Genomic DNA, 21,231 nt, shown 5'->3' with positions numbered 1-21,231 from the left:
GCTTGGTTGGTATCACTCCGCCGGCAGAGGAAATGCTCCTAGACCAATCACATCTGTGTTTACACCATCACCTGTCAAACACACACCCTCTGGTAGATTTTCTCTTTGAAAGGTAGGATTTCTAGGTTTATTTTATCTTTACTTTTTAATGCACATATGAATGCATTGGGGGAGTTAAAGTGTAGTTACGGTGGCGATAGAGTCGGTTCGCCTGCAAGCGACAAGCAGCCGGGGATAGCAAGCTTAGCGTCCCGAGAGCTAGCGTGCTGGAGCTGGTTATCCGTCCGCCTGGCTTGTTTTTTAGCCGATTATCAGAAAGTCCTTGCGCCTAATCATGTCTGGCTGAGGTCGGCGCGAAGCGATGCGTGTTAGCTCAGCGAAAGTGCTTACTAATATTTTGAGACCTTTAGTTTGCTTTTAACCGATGTTAGTTAGTTAGGACCAGCCGTGCAGTGCGTCCTCAAGCTAGCAAGAAATACATCAGTCGGCTGGAGAAAGGTGCGTTTAGCGAAGCTGTTAGCTAGCACCGTGTACGGCTGCCTTTTTTATTTAGCTGCTGCAACTGATAGTTATAACGGTGCTCCTATTTCCTCCGTTTGTTTCTAGTTTTCTCGCCTAATGTTAGCAAACTAACATCGTGGAAGCAGGTGGTGACCCACAGTGGGAGCCCGTTTAACCCCCACAACCCTCTGCGTGCTGCGAAGCACCGCCACCACCATAACGGAAAGCGCATCTACTGCCAAAAGTCCCGCTTTTAAAACGTTCACTGTGGTAAAAAAAACACTTGTGTAATAGCTCCAAAATGTACCTGAAGTTAAATGACCCTAGACGGTTACATTACATTGTAACTCCATTAATTATTGCTGCTTCATTAATGTGTAAAGACGCATTTAGCGAGGAGCTAATTTCAGCTGCTTACATTACTGTGTCTCGGATAGTTTTATCTGTAAGAGTGCTGCACGTCCATTATTTATAAGCTCTTCAAAAGATTGTTTTTATGTTTGCTCCCACTGTGTAAAGTCTGAGGGTATCTTAAGACCCCACTGCCACTTAAGTATCCCTTTTATTCCCCCTTAAGTAACGTCAGTGTTAAAATGGTATTATGCTGTAATTGCTCTTTTAGCTTGTTCCATCCCGCACAAATATGATCCTGAAATATGACATTTAAAATGGCACTGCTCCTGTATCTGACCAGCTGGTTGCTGTTGGACTAAAGCTATTAAACACACTTTCAAGAGACACTGCAGCTTTGCTTACAGGGCAAAAAAAAAAAAAGTAGTGGGACATCTATTTTTTTATTTATTTTTTGTCACATGTGGTGTTTGGAAGCGTTTGCTCTCAGGTTTCCTTAGCTGTTGAATTTGTGAAATCTCAGAGGGAGGATTGTTAGAGAGCAGAGGAGAGGGAGGGAATTGAGGAGGAGAGTGAATCAGCTCGAGACGGTATAAGGTGCAGTGCAGTGTGGGTGTTTACCCAGCCTCCGTGCTGTAGAGCTGTTTGATTTACCTTTGTTCACTTTTACTCTTTCTTTTTATTTTCCTTCCTGTGCATCCAGGAGCTGAAACACACACTCACACTGAAGCGCCTACGGTAGCCGCTAACTGGACGGACTCTCTGGCAATTGACCTTTTGCAGGTAAGCCTGGGCTCTCTTTCTACAGTTCTGGCAGACAATACTACTTCTGAATGATCACGTCCTCCACAGCTTTGTCTTTAGAGGGTACAACTGCTGGATCATTTGCAATGCGGGTGGACTTGAAGAGCTTGGTTCATATGGCATCCCTGAGAGCACACAGTCACGTTTAAGGAGAGAAAGCTCGACTGGAGAGCTTCATAGATGTTAGATAATAAAACAATAAAAAAAACCCAATCACTTACATTTTTATCGGAAAGATAAAAAACAAAACAAAAACTGTCTTAAAACAACTCAACAAAAGTTGTAAGATTAACTTCCTCAGCTGCTAATTGGACTCATAAATGTGTGCTTGTAGTATTCACTGATTTTTATTTTACTGCTCTGTTGCCATAAATAAAATAAAAATTCCCCTTAATCACAAGACTGTATCAGTGTTCCCAAAATGCACAGTTACAGAGTTCAGTGCCTGCCACCCCCTCACCTCCACGTCCTCACCCCCTCGCATAAAGAACTTTATGGCTGCAGCGAAAATAAATGAAATGATATGTTTCTCCTCAATAACATTTTATCTCAGATTACAATAGAAGTACACTACATTTTAACATTCTTTCTAATTCAAACTGCATTCCTTTAATATGTTAATATTTATACTTTAAACTGCATAAAGTGTATGACTATCTCTATAACTCATTCGAAGGCTTGTCCTTGAGTTTCTGGACATCGCAGCAGAAATGGGGTGCTGTCACCTTCTCATGTGGTCGGGGTGTAGCTTTAGCCTGCTGTGGGTGTAAATATACTGTGACAGCAGAGGATGCTGATGTTAAACATGGTCAAAGTCGCAGCATATGTGCAGCTAATCCCTGTGAGCTCAGAGAGTCTTCAGAAAGCTTAAAACTTTTTATGAAGGGCAGCCAATCAGAAGAAACGTGGCTTAAATGGAGGATGGCCTCAAAGTGAGAGGAGCTAAAATGACTTAAAATGACTTGTATGTAGTGGATTAACTCAAGGGCCAAATAAGTATTATTTGACAGCTTCTTTGAAGGTTTTGATTACACATTTTAGAATACTTGTAGCAAGAACGAAGTGCTCTTTTTATGCCACTTAAGTTCATCGCCATCTCTTTGCTGTCCACTGTGTGTGTGTTAAATGCAGAGGACAGGCTGCAGCTCGACTTTAAAGACCCGCCAAAACAGCATCTTTATTTATGTGCTGCTAGATAAATAGATGTTTTTAGTCTAGTTGTGCATGAACCCCTCGAACCTTGAGTTAGCAGAGATCTTGGAGGTCCTGTGGGTTATGTTTTGGACTCACAATCCTATGGGACCCACTGTTGTGATGCGAGCTGAGCAGATCTGACCTGTGATAGTGCATCACGAGGAATGTCCGCAGCAGTTGTCTTGGACAGCTCTGAGCGTTTGACCTGTGATAACCCCGTCCCCGAGGCTTCGCAGCACTGTGTGTTTATCTGACGCTTGTTAAGTGCTAATTGGAGCATCTCAGGTGCAGCGTGCAGCATCGGTGCAACGCGGCAGAGCCACAGAGGGAGTGTGGTTCTTCAGGGCCTTCTCTAAGCAGTCCTAGAGAGCACAGGGAGGGAAACAATGTGAAAGCAATTTGATCGTAGTTAGTGCTTTATCAGTCTGAGATTTCATGAAAACACAGCAGTGCGTTTCCTCCTCTAAGGTTCTGATTTATTGTTTTTCTTTAAAAAAAAAAAAAATCAATATTCCCATGTTTCCGTTTCAGTGGAATAGTGGAATAAGTCTTGAACCATGAGCTCAGTGGCAGTGTTGACCCCGGAAAGCTTTGCAGAGCATCGCAGTGGTCTCAAGGACCAGGAGATCACAGGTAACGACCTGCACCTTCCCACTTATTTTTATTCTTGCTAGAGTTTTCCCCTCACGAGCCCAAACTAGTGAGCAAATTATTAGCCCAAGTTTAATGTGTTTAGATTTTCTGATATGTGCATTATGTGTTTTTGACACAGGCTTATTTTTATTGTTGTTTGGTATCTTTGTTGTTAACAATCCTTCCCTACACATACTGTTTTCTTACTCCTTCCTTGCCATTTTTATCTTTATCTCTCCGGGCCAGGCTGCGTCCCGGAGGATGAGGCCTACATCCCTACCTATCTGGAGGCCTTCCCTCCACTGCCGGAGAAGGGAGCACCAGGGGAGAAGGCTGGAGAGCCGCCTTCGGCATGGGGGAGCAAGATCAGACCCATCAAAGCCTCTGTCATCACCCAGGTGAGGAGCCCACTGTGGGGACTGTTAAAAGTGAATGAATGCATTTCTCAGCTCTTTTAATGATGATGGCTGTAACTGAATTTAGCCTCAAGCCTTTTAGCTGCAGTAGAGCTGGTCTAATGAAAGATGCATGTTCTGGGAACAACAAGCAAGAAAAAAACACTTTCAACTCGTCTGTACCCAGGTGTTCCACGTGCCCCTAGAGGAGCGTCGTTACAAGGACAACAGCCAGTTTGGGGAGGGCGAGGAGGCCAAAGTGTGCTTGGACATCATGCAGCGAACGGGAGCGCACATCGAGCTGTCTCTGGCCAAAGACCAGGGCCTGTCCATCATGGTCACTGGCAAAGTGGACTCCGTGATGAAGGCTCGCAAAGAAATCGTAGCTCGATTGCAGACACAGGTAAATGCACTCGTACTACTCATAGTATAATTAAGTGATCTGGATTTGGAAAATATTGGGAGGATATACATATATGTAATTTTTTACTTTCTGTTTGAAAAGCTGGTCAGAGTGTGTACAAGTAATCAATGTGAGCAAAAAGTTATTAATGCTCTAACACAGGGATGTTAAAGTCATTTTACATAGTGGGTCAGCGTAACTGCCCTTTCTGTCAGTATAAAGAGATTTAACTCAACATATGAGATGGTTACGTTTAATTTTTTTAAAGAAAAAAGACAGAAAAGAATAATTTCAATAGTACGTGTGAGGTCCTCCTCGTTGTAAATGTGTAAAACTCTGTTAGCTCATTGCCCAGAGTGTGCTGTATTTATAACACATACAAGAAAAACAAAAAGTTCTAGTAGATGCTGGAAAAAGTGGAACTTTTCAGTCATTTAATTGTTCACCTATTACCAAACTCTTTGGTGTGGAATGAATGACGCTGCAGGTGGAAACTTTATCAGGAGGAAAATCTGCAAATCTTAAGACAATAGTTTGATACTTTATTGATACCGCAAGGGAAAATTTTTTCATTTGTTCAAAATCGATGTACTCCTGTTATCTGAAGCCTTCCAGTGGGCCGGATTGAAGTCTTTGCTGGGCCGATTCTGGCCTTCAGGCCTTATGTTTAATACCCCAGCTCTGTACGAAGTTAAAGAGACAGGATATCCTTAATATGGTCATCTCAGGTACACAGCGTTGGCCGCGAGCACAGGAGTTCCATCTGCCTGCTGTTCGAACCTCTTGTTTGTGAGGGGCAACCAATCAGAAGACAGTCTGTTGTCAGTATTTGTGCAGTGCAGGCTTTACATTTGTTATTCATTCTTGTGTGACTTGCAAAAACAGTGAAACCTCTGAAACTCAGATAAACTTAAACCCGCAGCAAAGAATTTGAATACGCAGCCATCTATCTTTGAACAAAAATCACTGTGAAGCAGAAACATCAGAACAGTGTAACCGGTGGCTAAAAAATGTTTTTGTTTCGCTCTGCGTAATGTTGAAACGTGATCCAAAGACACACACGGAGGGCAAATACCGGCTGCGGCTCGAATAATCCTATCAGGCCAGTTTAGGACAAAAAGTTGAGCCGGAAAATGACCATCAGCTCCCAGGGGTGGCCTTTGTGCCTCAGCAGCAAACATGCTGATTTCCACTTCAGTTGGTGCACTGAGCTGCAGTTACTGGTTGAAAAAAGTGCAGAGGCTCTCTGTTCTCTTTTCAAGGTCGAATGCTTTTTACCAAGTTTAAAGAAAACTTTGATAGTAGGAATTTTATGTCATCCTGTTACTTTCCCTGGTAGATGATGACTATTAAAAAAAGGTATTTTCTGTACATGTGCACAAAGCTCCACCAACATTAGAATTAAAAGGGATTTCTGTGGCTGTTGCTGTACCCTGATAAATAAGAAGGCTTATTTCCATTGGGAAACACTACAAATCTAACTTACTTGCTCCTGAAAACTTTCTCCTGCTCCTCTAGGCGTCGGCAACGGTCGCCATCCCCAAGGAGCACCATCGATTTGTCATTGGGAAGAACGGTGAGAAGCTGCAGGAGCTGGAGCTGAAGACTGCCACCAAGATTGCTATTCCACGCCCGGACGACCCCAGCGCCAACATTCGCATCACCGGCACCAAGGAGGGAATTGAGAAGGCTCGCCATGAGATCCTGCTGATCTCTGCTGAGCAGGTCAGACATGGGTGGGTGGATAGGGGGGTGGGGGTTGTTTTAATAACTAATTTCTGCTCAACTGAAACTAATTGGTCTCGCAATGTGAAAAGATGCACAAACAGTAGCATTAGGAACTAAATTGTTTCTTACTATTCAATATTGAATCGTGTTGAACCATCACCATGACGTCACGTTTGATCGACTCTTCTGTCTGCCGTCGTTCTCCTGCTCTTCCTCACCCACTCACCAGGACAAGCGCGCGGTGGAGCGTCTGTCCCTGGAGAAAGCCTTCCACCCCTTCATCGCCGGAGCCCACAACAGGCTGGTGCAGGAGCTGAGCCTTGAGACAGGGGCCCGCATCAGCATCCCACCGTCCAGCCTGCCTAAGGACGAGATCGTCATCACCGGCGAGAAGGAGGCGGTCGCGCTGGCTGTCAGCCGCATCCGAGCCATCTACGAAGACAAGGTGGGACTGTTTTCCAGAGATTATTCATGCCCCATCCTGCAGACATGGGACATGAGTGACTTTAAGTCCTCTTAGGTCAAAAATCCCCCAAAAATCAGATGCCCTGTTATGTTTACATTGAGTTAAAAGGTCAAAGGTCATCTCTTCCTCCTTTCAAACTGCCCAGACGATCAGCAGATCGAAACCCAGACCTTTGTTGGCTCGACACATTTTCATATTTAAATTCGTATTTTTCAATTGTATTATTTCTTGGTAATACTAGTCTGTGTTTGTGGAGCGGCTGTCTGATCACATTTGACTACCAAAGCATCAGTCAAATGTGGTACTCGAAGAAACAGAGACACGTGTTTGAGTTAAAGATAACAGCTAGGTGCTCTGGGTGTGCTGAATTTAAGCCTAATTTAAAGGTTTTGTAGCATTATTTGTTGACTAGACAAACTTTAAACCTCAGATCCATAGAAAATTGTTCAGAATAAAGGAAGTCAGCGTTGAAGATGGATTAAAGTCAATCTTTGTAATGGCCTGAACAGTTTTCACTGATTGCTTTTAACCAAATTTAGAGAGAAAGGGAAATTTTCTTAAAGGCCATTACTGTCCGAAGCGATTGAGCCAGAAAACGACCTCCACTGATGTCTGCTGCTTGGTGGGATCATGTATGGTTGTAAATTGTACCCCCTAGAATTGTGACCTTTCTGTACCCATGATGCTGCCTTTTTAGCATTTCTTTTTTTAATATTGTTTGTATTAGTTGATATATCTATTCTTTATTTCTGTATTTTATAGATGTGCAATGAGCTGCTGTATAGCCACCTTTACCCAATAAAAGCAGGTGTAACAGATTTATATAAAAGGACAAATGTCAGGTTCTTTAAAATAAAAAATTCAGCTTCTTTAAAATATCCATGTTAAGCGGGGTGAGGGTAGAGCAGGGCGATATGGCCAAAAATATTTATCACGATATACATTTGAAAATTTGCGATAACGATATAACCGACGATATAATTGATGCGAGACAAAATACAACTCCACAACATTACTAGCGCAAAAAGACAACCTTCCATTAATTTTCACTTAAACAAGAAGCTGGTTTTTATGTACATTAAAGCTTTATAAAATGTAACAGTGCAAATGCAAATTCCTTGCTGAAAGTTTAACCAAAAGGCATTTCCAGTAGAAATGGGCTGACATATCCTGAGCATAACCATGTATAATATCCACTGAAGTTAAAAAGAGGTGCTTTGCAACATTAAACTGTAGTGTGCAGTACGTATTTTTTGGACCATAAGGCACATTGAGCTAAACAAAGCAGTTAGATAAATCAAACTTTATTAAACTCATTCTTCTTGCTTCCTCCACTTCTGTACCATTGATTCATTAATGTTGAATTCTCTGGCAGCTGCTCTATTCCCATGTTGTTGCAGTATATTAATGACTAGCCTTGTATTGTGGATGGATTATCTCAGTTGTTCTCCTGACTGACGTTTGGTCCGTTTACAGCATCCTGCCATGCGATTGCATTTGTCTCTAACCATGAGGAACCTTAGTGTTCATCCTCCAGCTTCACTGTTTATGTTATGCTAACATAGCTGTGTCGCTAGCGATCACGTAGCACATCATTATATACCAGCTAGCCCAACTTCAGTAACCCTACAAACGTCACTGCTGTTTAGTTTCCTGCCTTCATTTATGTTGGAAGTGATAGCAGAGCTGTACGTTTGATTTTTTTCAGAAATCTCTCAGTCAGAACATGCTATATCATGCTTAGGTAACTAGCGAAACTAGCGAGCTAACTTTCGCTAGCTTCCTGCTAACTTCTAACTCCGTTAAATGTAATAACTTTTGTTTTCATGGATGCCTGGAAGTTAAACTTCATAGTTACACCTGGTAAAGCAGCAATGCTGATCGTTTTATTAAAGATGAAAGAATTTAGACAGTTTTTAACTCTCAGTGATGCTGCAGTGTTTGTTTGACCTGAAGTGTACTGAGTTTAGGACCCAGATTACTCCCAGATTTAAGAGCATCTTAGTCCGACAAATACGACAATAACGACGGCCGCTTGCATGTTCTGCAAAAAAATGTGCTTTGTTGTGTATCTGACGGATAAACACCAAACCAGTTCCACATCACTGAAGTTGCACCATTTTTACAAACCAATTCTGGTTCATCTGTTTCACTCAACAATCGGTCATGTGCGTATGAAAACAAAGGCACTGCGCATGCGCGTTTTACTCATATTCTATCGCGATATAACGTTATACCGGTATTACCGTGAACGGTATAATATGGCCCAGCCCTAGGTGAGGGGGGGTTTAAGTGTGTCATTGGTTGTGATGTTACAAACGTTTTCACAGTTATGCCTTTGTTTGTGTACGCGCTCAAAGTGAAGCGTTTCTATGCCGACAGCATGCTAGCGTGTGGCTGTGAGCGTTCATGTGACTATTTCTCTGAGCTGCTGTTCATGTGTTTCAAATTCATGACTGGCTCATTGGACATATGGGAAGCTGAGTGGCTGATTGGAAATCATCCGATTCTGTCTGCTCCATCAATGCCTTTCTTTTTCCTCTTTTTGTTTTTGTGGTCCACTTGTTTGTGTCATTGACCTTAAAATACTTAATTTGCATCAGTACTCATGATGACGTGTTGTTGTTTTGTTGTTGTTGTTGTTGTTTTTTAAAAAAACACAGAGTCAAAAATATCAAGCCAAAAATATAAAATAAAGACTTTCCGTATATGTCAGGGGCCTTTTGGTCAGAGTAAAGCAAGTTCGGTCATCACACTGGTCCTGTGCGTCTTTGTGTCTTGTCCAGAGAAAATTTACATCACAATATGCAAACTATGCATGTGCGTTAGATTTCAAGTGGACTTGCAAGCAGTTTAGCAGGAATAACGACTCCAGCTGCATTTGTCCTCAGAATATAATCAAATCTTTAAGATTTTGCAGAAATCCAAACAAAGAACAAAGAAAATGATAAAAATAGGATCACATACTTAATAAAGGGGAGTCTCGTGTTTGTTATTTTCATGCATGATTTTTATTTGCTTTTTTCAGTCGTTTGTGCCAGTTTTTTCATCCGGGCTAAATTTGCATTGACATTTTAGACGCTCGGGTGTTTCTGTTACCCCGAACGACTCGCTGTGGGAAAGCAGCGCGCGGTTTAGTTTAGGGTTTTACTGAAGGACACGCATGACTGCAGGCAGCTCAGTGTGGTTATTTTGTTTCACCAGTCTTGTTTTACTTGTTCGCTCCATCTCATGAACCATAAAGCTAATCTGTACCAAAGGTGTTTGATTTAATGTGTTTCTGTATTTAAGGAGGTTATTTAGAGTTTGTGCATTATCTCAACTTTAAAGAAGCTCTGTGAGATGGATGGGTGAAGCAGAGGAACTGCGTGTTTGTAGCAGATGAGCTCCGATGATAGGCAAGCCGGAGATAATAACGGGAGAAAATTGGATTTCCCCAGAGAACAACAGGATGAGAATGCTAATGTCATTTAGTGCATATATATGATTAGCAAAAACAAATGTACTTTCTCTGCTGCCTTCCCACTTTCATCTGTCAGTCACCCTCCTTCTGTTCCCTTCTCCTTCCCCAGGGTTATGTCCGGTCTTTCTGTTACTTGACTTTTCCCATCTCCTTCCTGCTTCCCTGATTTCTTTCTTCTTTCTGTCTCCTCTTATGTTTCCATCCATCCCTCAACGAGCTTCTCGATTTACCCACATCCTCTCGCCACGATTGTCTTATCACTTGTCCATGTCCTCCTCGCAGAAGCGGAAGACCACGACTATCTCTGTGGAGGTGAAGAAGTCTCAGCATAAGTACATCATAGGTCCGAAGGGCAACACCCTGCAGGAGATCCTGGAGGCCACGGGGGTGTCGGTGGAGATGCCTCCTCTGGACTCCAGCTCAGAAACCATCATCCTCAGAGGGGAGCCTGACAAACTGGGACCAGCACTCACACAGGTCTACGCCAAGGTGAGAACACGAGAAAACTGTAATTAAAGGACAGAGATGGGGATTGCATTTTGCTTAATGTAATTAGCTTTTGTTATGGCAGAAATGTAGGGAATAAAAGTCCCTGAAGTTGCATTTACAGGGTACATCCAAGAGGTACTCAGACGGCCTAGATTTCCTTTTTTTTGAGACTTTATGTTTAGATGTATTTATTTTTAATAGTTCAGAGCAGCAAGATTAACAACCTCAGCAAGTACATCACATCCACATCTTTACAGTGAAAGAAATTGAGAGAGCTGGGCAATGATTAATCTATATGTAGTTTATCAATATTAGAGGCAAACATTTATGATGGATTTGTTGACCAATCCAGAAGTCATATAGCAACATCTGGTTTTAAGTCTTCCTTTAAACTTTGGTTTTGGGCTCCACCAGGTCAGGATACGTACTCCACCTCACCCTGTGTCTGAAACAAGCTGCTTTAGCTTCCGTGACCATAAAAGGAAATCCGTGGTGAGCTGAAGTCAGCTCGGTACAAGCATTGGAGACTGAGCGTGTAGAGTAGTCTGAAGCCTGAGCTTTGGCTCACAGGGATTACTTGCATGTACACTGATCTCATTTTAAATATTTGATATGGAAAGAAGGAAAAGCCCCATATAACCCCTTTATTTTAAGTTGCAACTAAGCCATTGCAGAAAAACTATTTCTGTGATTTGTCAGTGCAAACATGGTTTTAATGTTTTGTACCCGTTCAGGCTAAGAGCGTAATGGTGGTGGAGGTGACTGCCCCCGCCTGGCTGCACCGCTTCATCATTGGCAAGAAAGGACAGAACATCGGGCGGATCACACAGCAGCTACCACGGGTAAGGAAAGGAGAACAAAGAAGGCGTGGGGTGATCTGAGGTAAAAGCCAGAGATAACACAGAAGTCTCACATCCTGCTCCTGCAGCGTGACAGAAAGCTTTGTGGGGGGAGGCTGTGTTACGGCAGCAGTTGTTGTGCAAAATGGGACCAGTAAAGCAAAAAATGCTGGACAAAACACAGACAGAGAAAAGTGACTGCGGAGGACACTTGATTTTAGAAACTTGACGTCAGCTGAGATGAATTACAGCATGGAAGAATCAACACAGAAGGGGAAACGTCCTAACTGGCTTGCCTTTATTCCTGTCTGTGTGTGTAGGTTCACATAGAGTTTACCGATGGCGAGGAGCGCATCAGTCTTGAAGGGCCGACGGAGGAGGTGGAGCAGGCTCAGGCCCAGATACAAGAGATCATCAAGGACCTGGTCAGTGCAGACACACACGTACACCAACACAACAAAGCTACGGTAGACATGACGTGTATTGTCTTCTGTCACTGAAAGAAATATTGCTGTGTTGGACAAAGCTTTGGAAGAGCCGCACACACTTATGGTTCGGTAGACCCGAAGAGAGATAAGAGAGAATCACGTTTGATTGGTTGAGTGTTGGTTCACATTTATAAATCCAAATCTCCTTTTTCTTACCCGGTGTCCAGCTGGTGAGGATGGACTACACCGAAATCAACATAGATCAGCGTTTCCACAGACACCTCATCGGAAAGAACGGAGCCAACAGTGAGTCGATCGCTTTACCCCTGACCTGAAAACTAAACTGTAGCAAATCTGTCATACTCCCAGGTGGAGCCCTTGTTGCACCTCATTAGTTTGTCTCCCTACCTGCAAAACTAACAAAGAATATGTTTTTAAAAGTGCTTTTATTTCATGTTTTATATAATGGTAAAGATCATTTGATCCACACATATCGATATATTTAGATTTTTCCTGTCAGTCATTCTAGTTGCTTTTAGTTTAGATAATTCAAATGCTGCCTGGGGTAGAATATTTAATGGAAAGCATCAAATTCAGGGTTTTGAGTGATTTTTAAACTGAAAAGTTGTCATGTGGCTGTCGCTGATCTCAGACTTCCTGCAGTGTTTGTGTTGTAAAGCAGGGAACTGGATTGTGAGTCATGAGTCGGGTGTTAGTGACCTGATTTTCGTCATGAGAGCTAGTCTTTGATAACAGATGTCAGGCTCTTACCTACAGCACATCGGTGTTCTCCAGCAGGTTTAAAACTGCTCCATCTTTGAGCATGAATCCTATCTGGCTGTTAAGTGATGACGTATGAGACCTGCTTCCAGGTCCAAACTGCGTCCATTAATGCTGTTGTGTTTTTAACATGTTTTAATGCTTTGTATCTTGTTCTGTTTAATCTGAACAAGCCCCTAAAAATAGTCAATGATCTCTGTCGGCCTCTCTGAGTTTTTATTACCACTATTCATCTGCAGCAGAAAAAGCTGAGTTTTTAAAACCTTGCGATGTAACTACGGCCCATGGTTTGCCACCAGATGTTTGAACAGGTCAGAAAAGAGTCATTCTGAGGCTAACGAAGACTTGAATGAGTACATGAAGCTGAGGATCAGGATTTTTGTCATAGCGAGTAATCCAAACCACGCAGCAGTATGTTGATGACCAACCTCGTGCTGATGATCGATCGTCTCAGTTTTTCTGAAGTTTGGTCAATTTTCAGCATCTTTTTCCTGCCTTGCATTTGTCCCTAACAATCAGGAACCCTCATGTTAATTTTTTTGAGAGGAAAAAAAATTTAGCGTTCATCCTCCCACTTCCCTTTGCTCAGGTGTTTATATTATCCTAACCATAGCTGTGTAGCTAGCCACCACATAGCACATCATTATAGCTAGCCCAACTTCAGTAACCCCACAAAAGTCACTGCTGTTTAGTTTTCTGTCTTCATTTATGTCCAAAGTGATAGCAGAGCTGTACGTTTTAGTTTTACAGAAATCCCTCAGTCAGAACCTGGTATATCATCTTTATATGAAAGCTAGCGAGCTAACTCCCTGCTAACTTCTAACTCTGTTAAGCTTCATTAATCCTGTTTTCGTGGATGTTAAACTTAATTGTTACACCTGGTAGAGCAGCCACACTGATCATTTTATTAAAGATGAAAGAGTTTAGACACTTTTTAACTCTCAGCGATGCCACGGTGTTGTTTTGAGTTTGGACCTGGAAACGTCTGAAGGTGGATAGACGCTATGAAACATGGATTTAGCTTCTAAAGTGTCCTGCAGAAATCTTTTCCATCCTTCATTTCTTTATATCTTGTTAGATAAATAGGAAATGGTTGCAGCATTTTATTAAAACGTGCAAACATGTACTATATAAGACAAAACAGAGTTAGTACAATTCTATGGAGCTTGAACTTATGTTTATTCTACTACTTCAGGCTTGGATGAATGACGAAACATTTCTCCCTCTCAAAACACTGCATGTAGATAAAAAGAACCAACTTTCAAAACCTTTTGGACACGTTTTCTTCTAAACATTTTAAGAGAAATAGTTCTCTATGGACTGATTCTTATTTAGCGCTTTTTGCTCTCCCGGATCCTTCAAAGCGCTTTATGCAACATGCCACATTCACCCATTCACACAAGCACTTTCTTCTCTGCTTTAAGTGGTTACCAGCTAACACTGACACACATTCATACTCCGATGGATACTTGTCCTGATGTTTGTTTTTTAAATCATGGTCTCCTTTAGAGTATTAGGGGCAGTGAAGCAGGACATTCTTCAGGTTGTGTTTCAGTGTGAGTGTGCCGGTGTGAGAGTGGGTGATGTCAGGTTTTCACTCTTATTTCATTTCTGCTGTTTTCCCTGTATCACTACAGTAAATCGTATCAAGGAGCAGTACAAGGTGTCGGTTCGAATCGCGCAGGATTCTGAGCGAAGTGGCCTGGTGCGGATCGAGGGAGATCCTAAAGGAGTACAGCTGGCACGCAGAGAGCTCATGGAGATGGTTCAGAGGATGGTGAGAATGGACTCAAAGCATAGGTTCATTGGTTTGATAGAGCCAGATGACATAAAGAGCTTTATTTCTTACGTTTTTGTCATTTCAAGGAAAACGAGCGCACCAAAGATCTGATCGTGGAGCAGAAGTTTCACCGGACAATCATCGGACAGAAAGGAGAAAAAATCAAAGAAGTTCGAGATAAGTTTCCCGAGGTGAACGTCCTCTGTGACCCGAGAGTTTGTCTGGCCTTGTCATCACCGTTCAATGATTTGTTTTGACTCAGCTGTAATGTAATTTGGTGATTATCATCTCGCTGCCTTCTAGGTCATTATCAATTTCCCCGACCCGTCGCAAAAGAGCGACATCGTCCAGCTGAGAGGTCCAAAAAATGAGGTGGAGAAATGCGCCAAGTTTCTCCAGAAAATCATCGCTGACCTGGTACGACCCTCTGTTTTTGTCGTCTTGCCTCTCCCTGTCCTCAGCCCTTACACAGGTTTCTTTCTCTCGCAGATTGAAAATAGCTTCTCGCTCTCCGTTCCCATCTTCAAGCAGTTTCACAAGAACATAATTGGCAAAGGGGGCGCCAACATTAAGAAGGTGAGATTTATTTTTTTTTACAGGTTCTGTCCAAATCTGACTCCTAAAATTATTAGATCAGAATGTAGCGTTTAAGACAAAAACTAACGGCAGACGCTCGCACTGCCAGATCCGCGAAGAGACCAACACCAAGATCGACCTGCCAACGGAGAACAGCAACTCGGAGATGATCGTCATCACGGGCAAGAAGAACAACTGCGAGGCGGCCAGAGACCGAATCCTCGCCATCCAGAGAGAGCTGGTGAGACATGGTTGCTTTTGGTTGATGCTTGAAGAGTTTTGAAGAAAATAGATTTTTAAAATCTACTTTCTTTTTGTTTCTTGGATGAATAATTTATTAAATCTTTCGATTAGAGTCATATCCATAGACGATCAGTGGAGTTGTTAACCTGAAAAAACACTCCTAACTTGCATTAGGAAAATCAGCGGGTTGCTTGCTGGCTTTAATCTTATTTTATATTTTAAAGAGTCGATATAAACTTAACTTCTTAAATAAACGGCATCTTTGCCATTATGGCAGTTCTAGACTTAAAAAGCAGAATTTAATTCTCCCTACACCGCTCGACTTTTTGAAACCACATATGCAGAGATGAACTATTAGATATGGTTCTGAGCCAAAATCCGGTTTCTCTTGTTTTTTTATCATCTCTCCAATCCCACAGAAGGGTACAAAATTCTCCAAAGTAATATTAAAAAGAGGAAAAAATGACAGTGGGTTAAGATTTCTTTGTTAAAAGAAGCTGGAGATATTATATCTCTTGGCTGGCCTGGGAACACCACCGTATCGCCCCAGATGAGCTGTAGGAGGTGGCTGAGGTTCCCTGCTCAGACCTGCCCTCTGCAACCCCAGCCTGGATGAGCAGCAGAAGGTGGATGGACTGAATATTTATTGGTTTCCTCTGTTGGGAATTAATTACGTCTTCTAAAATGTTCGTCTTTGTCGTCAGTTTTTAAACTGCATGAAAATCTCAGCCTGTCCCTCTCCGTCCCTCCAGGCCAACATTAAAGAGGCAGAGGTCACCATCCCAGCCAAGCTGCACAACTCTCTGATTGGCTCAAAGGGCTGCCTCGTGCGCTCCATCATGGAAGACTGCGGCGGCGTCCACATCCACTTCCCCTCTGAGGGCTCCGGCTCCGACAAGGTCACGATCAGAGGGCCCGTCGGTGAGGTGGAGAAAGCCAAGAAGCAGCTGCTGCAGCTGGCGGAAGAGAAGGTGAGCAGGAAAGAGCGAATAAATAGAAGAGGTGACTAAAAGTTTAAATACTTACATCCTCCTCCCATCCTCTGCCTTTCGCAGCAAGTAAACAACTTCACCGCTGAGCTGCAGGCCAAACCAGAGTACCACAAGTTCTTAATCGGACGGGGCGGGGCCAATATTCGCCGCGTCCGAGACCGGACGGGCGCCCGGATCATCTTCCCGTCGCCTGACGACACAGAGCAGGAGCTGATCACCATCGTAGGGAAAGAAGAAGCCGTACGTCAGGCCCAGAAGGAGCTGGAAAGTCTGGTCAAAAATCTGGTGACGACCTTTGTCCTACAAAACATCACCATTTAATTCATGTCTTGATTCTTGATTTTTCAAATCAACAATCTCGCCGTCTCCCTTTGCAGGACGACGTGGTGGAGGACAGGATGGTGGTGGACGTTCGCCATCACCGCCACTTCGTGTGTCGGAGAGGACAGGTGCTGCGGGAGCTGGCTGAGGAGTACGGCGGCGTGGCTGTGAGCTTCCCTCGCACTGGAGCGAACAGCCAGCGGGTCACGCTGAAGGGAGCGAAGGACTGCGTGGAGGCCGCAAAGAAACGCATCCAGGAGATCATCGAGGATCTGGTGAGAGACGGAAATCACGTAGAGACAAACGGTCGCTATCTGCACTCAGGTCAAAGCTGATTTATAAGAATCTGACTGTGTGAAAGTCACAGAAATGCTGTCAGAAGTAGCTGCAAGTTTTCTACTTTGGACAGACATGGATGTTATTTCAAGGACGCTTCAATAAGCTCATTATTTATAATTGGAATCGAACCTGCTCCCGGTGTGCTCACCTTTTGTGTTTTCTTCTTTCCTCCTCCTCTCTCTCGAGCAGGAGTCCCAGGTGACCGTGGAGGTGGCAATCCCTCAGCGCTACCATCGCGCCGTCATGGGCCCCAAAGGCTGCCGCATCCAGCACATCACCAGAGAGCACGAGGTGCAAATCAAGTTCCCCGAGAGAGACGACAGCGCTGCAGGTTAGAAACGACCCACGACGTGCACCCGCAGCTACGTCCTGCTGCTGCTGTGAAGATGTTGCCGCTGCAGAGGGGTTTATGTTGCAGTTTAGCACACTAGGTTAGAAATGAGCAGGCCTTTCTCAAGTTTCCTCCCTACCTGCTCATCTGTCCGCATCAACATTTAGAACAGCTGATAAAGGGAAATTAAAATGTCAAAGAAGAGACGGGAGAAATAACGGTCAGTCAGTGTTATGATTGTTGACGCTGCATAGTCGCACAGCACTGTGCACTTTCCCTGATGGCAACACAAACAAAATTAGCTGTTCCTAGCAGAGTCGGGTAGAGTGTAATTCTTCAATCCTTCAAGTTCCACCAGATCACAATCTATTGATGGCAGTGAGTCTGTAGCATGTGTAGTATTTCGTATTCTTTTACATGTATAAAAAAAAATCAGTGTTTAAGAGTTGTATATCAAAATATAAACTTTTAATCCCTGTTTTTCTCATTGTAAACTTGCAGCTCAGGAGGTTTCGCCACAGGAGAACGGTGAGGTCAGTCCAGAGGCGGAGTTTGTGCCCCGCAAGTGTGACATCATCACAATCTCTGGGCGGGCAGAGAAATGTGAGCTGGCTAAAGCAGCCCTGCTGGTAGGCGCTATCTTCATTAAGCTGAGATGTGACGCTGTTTAATGTTCATTAATATCTCTGAGCACACGCTCTGTGACTCCTCCTTCAGGCGTTGGTGCCCATAACAGAGGATGTGGAGGTGTCTTATGAGTTGCATCGCTACATCATTGGCCAGAAGGGCATTGGAATCAGGAAGATGATGGAAGACTACGAGGTAAGGCGACACGCTGCTGCTCTCTGGTGCCATCTACTGGGACTTTCTATACCCGTGCTTTCCAAACGTGTGAACTTTGGGGTTTTGTGCACGTAGGTGAACATCTGGGTGCCGCAGCCTGAGAAGCAGCTGGATGTGATCAAGGTGACGGGCCTGGCAGCCAACGTGGAGCGAGCCAAACAGGGGCTGCTGGAGAGGGTGAAAGAACTGCAGGCCGAGCAGGAGGACAGGGTACAAGCACACACTGTGTCATGTTTATCATCACAGTTCAGTTTTTCATTTGCTTCTCGTGATCGTAGCGACAGATTTTCAGATTATTCATCATCCACAATCATTACGCCATCCATCCAGATTAGACAAACCTCTTTAAAAAACTTTGAAAGGGGGAAAAAATGGAAGCACAAGTTTAATTCTTAAAGTTAGGAGATTACCACAGGGGTCATGATTTCCTGATAGCAGTGAATGTGTAGCGTGTGTAGTATCTCTTATTCTTTAACATGTATTTAAAAAAGAAAGAAAACAGTGGCTCTGTCTCCTCTCAGGCCCTGCGTAGTTTCAAGGTCACCATGTCTGTGGATCCAAAGTTTCATCCCAAGATTATCGGCCGCAAAGGAGCCGTCATCTCTCAGATCAGAAAAGACCACGACGTGAGCATCCAGTTCCCCGACAAAGGAGACGAGCAGCAGGTCCGTTTCCCTTTTTTGTCTTTTCCTGGCTCTGTGCCGAACCGTTCCCATTGATCACTTCAAATCCTTTCCTTTTCCTCCCAGGATCTGATCGTAATCTCGGGGTACGAGCGTAACGTGGAGGAGGCGCGCCAGGCCATCCAGCAGCTTGTCGCTGAGCTGCAGGAGATGGTGAGCCAAGACGTTCACCTGGACCCGAGGACCCACGCCCGCATTATCGGGGCCCGCGGCAAAGCCATCCGCAAGCTGATGGAGGAGTTCAAGGTTGGTTTGGATCGATTCATAGATCGCTCGTTTTGAAGTTAAACGAGGAAATGTTTGATCTTCACTCCTCTGGTTTCTCAGGTGGATATCCGGTTCCCTCAGCCCGGGTCGGACGAGCCCGACAAAGTGACGGTGACGGGCCTTCCTGAGACGGTTGATAACGCCATCGATCACCTGCTCAACTTGGAGGAGGAATATGTGAGTTCACTGAATATAAGACAGAGATGCAGTTACAGCACACGTCCTGCACATGCGGCTAAAATTCCATCCTCAGCAGTGATGAACAAACGCATTTTAGGAAAGGTCATGAAATATGAGATGATTGGGTTTTACTTTAACGGCGTTGCATGATTTTTAAAATCACAGGAGGTCAAAATGACCTCTTTGGCGGTTCTAGGGTTAAACATACCGAGCATGCTTCTCAGTCAAGCGCTAGCAGTCAGAAACAGGACGCGATCTAAGAACAGCAGCAAGGTTCAAAGCAGCACAGAGGTACAAGAGGAGACGACTTTGAAGGGGAGATCAGCCAAATTTAAATCTGGTTGTTTTGCTTGTTTTACATTTCTGTATTTTTAAATCTGTTTTTGTTGGATTTGAGGAAATATTCATGATATTAATGAACTCTGAGGTATAATAATCATAATTAAAACCCACCGATGAAAATGTGTTTTTCCAATAAATTGTGACAGAAATCCCCCCAAAAAACACTTTATCTGTTGCGGTTCGCGAGTTATTGTACCAGATAAAGAGATTTGTGGTATATTTGCAATCACGTTTCTGTTATTTTGTAACTATGTTTTAAATTTAATATATTGCTTTACATGCCTTCGGGGTAACAAGTAGATCCACAGGATCCCGGCCAGGAAATGAAAATCATTCTGACTCATCAACAAAGGCTGTTTTCAGGAGCAGTTTTCCTTCTGTTCATCTCTCTCAGCTGCTCAGCGTGACGGAGACAGAGACTTTGGCAGCTTACATGAAGCCTCCATCTCGCTACGGAGGGGGAGGCGGAGCAGGTGGAGGGGACGACAGCAGCGGGGGTCCGGCTAAGGGCTTTGTGGTGCGGGACGCTCCCTGGAACGCGGCTGGGAACAAGGTGGGATGTCTTAGTTTAATGACATGATCCTGTTGTTGGAGGGATGTCTGTGCAGTAAGGGCCCATCAGACCGTGTGTTTTCCTTCCAGGCTCCCGACATGAGCAGCGCCGAGGATTTCCCCACGTTCGGGACAGGCGTAGCCCCAAAGCAGGCATCGGCCTGGGGCCCCAAGAAGTTCTGAAGCTGTTCATCTGGAGAAAAACCAACAAAACTTCTGTAAAGTAGACGATGAGAGACAGAACAAATCTCAAATCTAATTGCTGCTCGCCTTCCCCTCCTCTTTAGTGACCTTCCTTTTGTCTCTCTTTCTCTGAACCACCCCTCCTCACTGTTCTCCTAACAACCAGCCACAATGAATTCTGGGAGAACTATTCCTTCTTTCTTCCTCCTGTCTCCCTGAGTACCTCCTCCTCCTCTTCCTTCCCCCGAGAGAAAAAAAACATTGAGTCCTTTGTCCATAGTTTTGCTGTCCTGCTCTTCCTCTCGGTTCAACCACTTTTGTTTGTTTGTTTTTTACTCCTCCTGCTTCCAGACTCCGCCCCCACCCCTCGACATCACGTCAGCGCGGTACATAAGAGAAGTTTGACTTTGTCAGAGGGCAGCGAGGAGGCATCCTCACGTACCTGACGCAAACCTAAAGAGAGGAGAGTGTGGTTTTGTTTTTTAGAACGAGAAGAGTTTGTAAGCACCGACGACTTTTAAAGATTTCCTCTGGTTTTTACGAAGAGCTTTCTCATTTCCAGTTCGCTAATGTGGTGCAGTGGGCTGTATCCGTGCGTTGATGGGCTCAGGAAAGGTTTTTCCACCCATGAGTCTCTTTAAAAAAAAAAAAAAAATTATTTCCAAACTGGGAGCAAAAAAACAAACAGCTGCTGTAGTTCTTTTTAAATAATAAGTCAGAAGACGTGGAAGTCCTGCACTGGTTGTTTTGTAATGAAGGTTGTTTTTTTGTTTTTTTTTGTTTTGTTTTGTCACAACTGTTTTATTTATTCAGAAAAAAACAAAAGGAGCCATTTCATTTGAACTACTGTGACCATGCGTTTTTATAAAGCACTCGCTGTAGCTTGCAACCTTGCGTCTGGGAGTGAATGCTGTACGTCAGGGGTGAGAACATGTTACTAGTTGTTCGAAGTGTACAAAGAACTTTTCGCTATTTTTTTAAATCTGTGTGGGATTCTTATTCTTTTTGTTGTTGTCGTTGTCCTTCTTGTTGGTTTCTGGTATATTTGAAAGACTCTGTATGCGTGTGCGCGCGTGCAAGTTAAGATGTATATTTGAAAGAAGCTGAACCAAACTTTTACTTGGT

The 21,231-nt window shown here is 43.7% G+C and overlaps 1 protein-coding gene across 1 annotated transcript; it reads left to right on the top strand.

The window, feature by feature from the left end:
* Positions 1–21,225, top strand: hdlbpb (high density lipoprotein binding protein b). The gene is made up of 28 exons (XM_085451196.1): positions 1–112; positions 1,556–1,635; positions 3,382–3,483; positions 3,730–3,881; positions 4,066–4,281; positions 5,800–6,006; positions 6,239–6,454; positions 10,221–10,427; positions 11,162–11,269; positions 11,587–11,691; positions 11,922–12,000; positions 14,112–14,251; positions 14,341–14,445; positions 14,558–14,671; positions 14,744–14,830; positions 14,940–15,071; positions 15,826–16,044; positions 16,129–16,350; positions 16,443–16,661; positions 16,915–17,056; positions 17,558–17,685; positions 17,774–17,878; positions 17,975–18,109; positions 18,421–18,564; positions 18,649–18,828; positions 18,910–19,026; positions 19,766–19,924; positions 20,014–21,225. Exons 3-28 carry the CDS (start codon positions 3,408–3,410, stop codon positions 20,104–20,106), a joined length of 3,807 nt encoding a protein of 1,268 aa, XP_085307322.1. The 5' UTR covers positions 1–112; positions 1,556–1,635; positions 3,382–3,407; the 3' UTR covers positions 20,107–21,225.
* The last annotated feature ends 6 nt before the right edge of the window (positions 21,226–21,231 follow it).

The sequence above is a fragment of the Copadichromis virginalis genome, linkage group LG3 (genome assembly GCF_057382275.1).
Source record: "Copadichromis virginalis isolate Kocher_CV1m ecotype Utaka linkage group LG3, C_Virginalis_male_GT1.1, whole genome shotgun sequence".
Taxonomy (NCBI): domain Eukaryota; kingdom Metazoa; phylum Chordata; class Actinopteri; order Cichliformes; family Cichlidae; genus Copadichromis; species Copadichromis virginalis.
The sequence above is the reverse complement of the archived record's forward strand: the minus strand, read 5'-3'. Positions and strand labels throughout refer to the sequence as shown.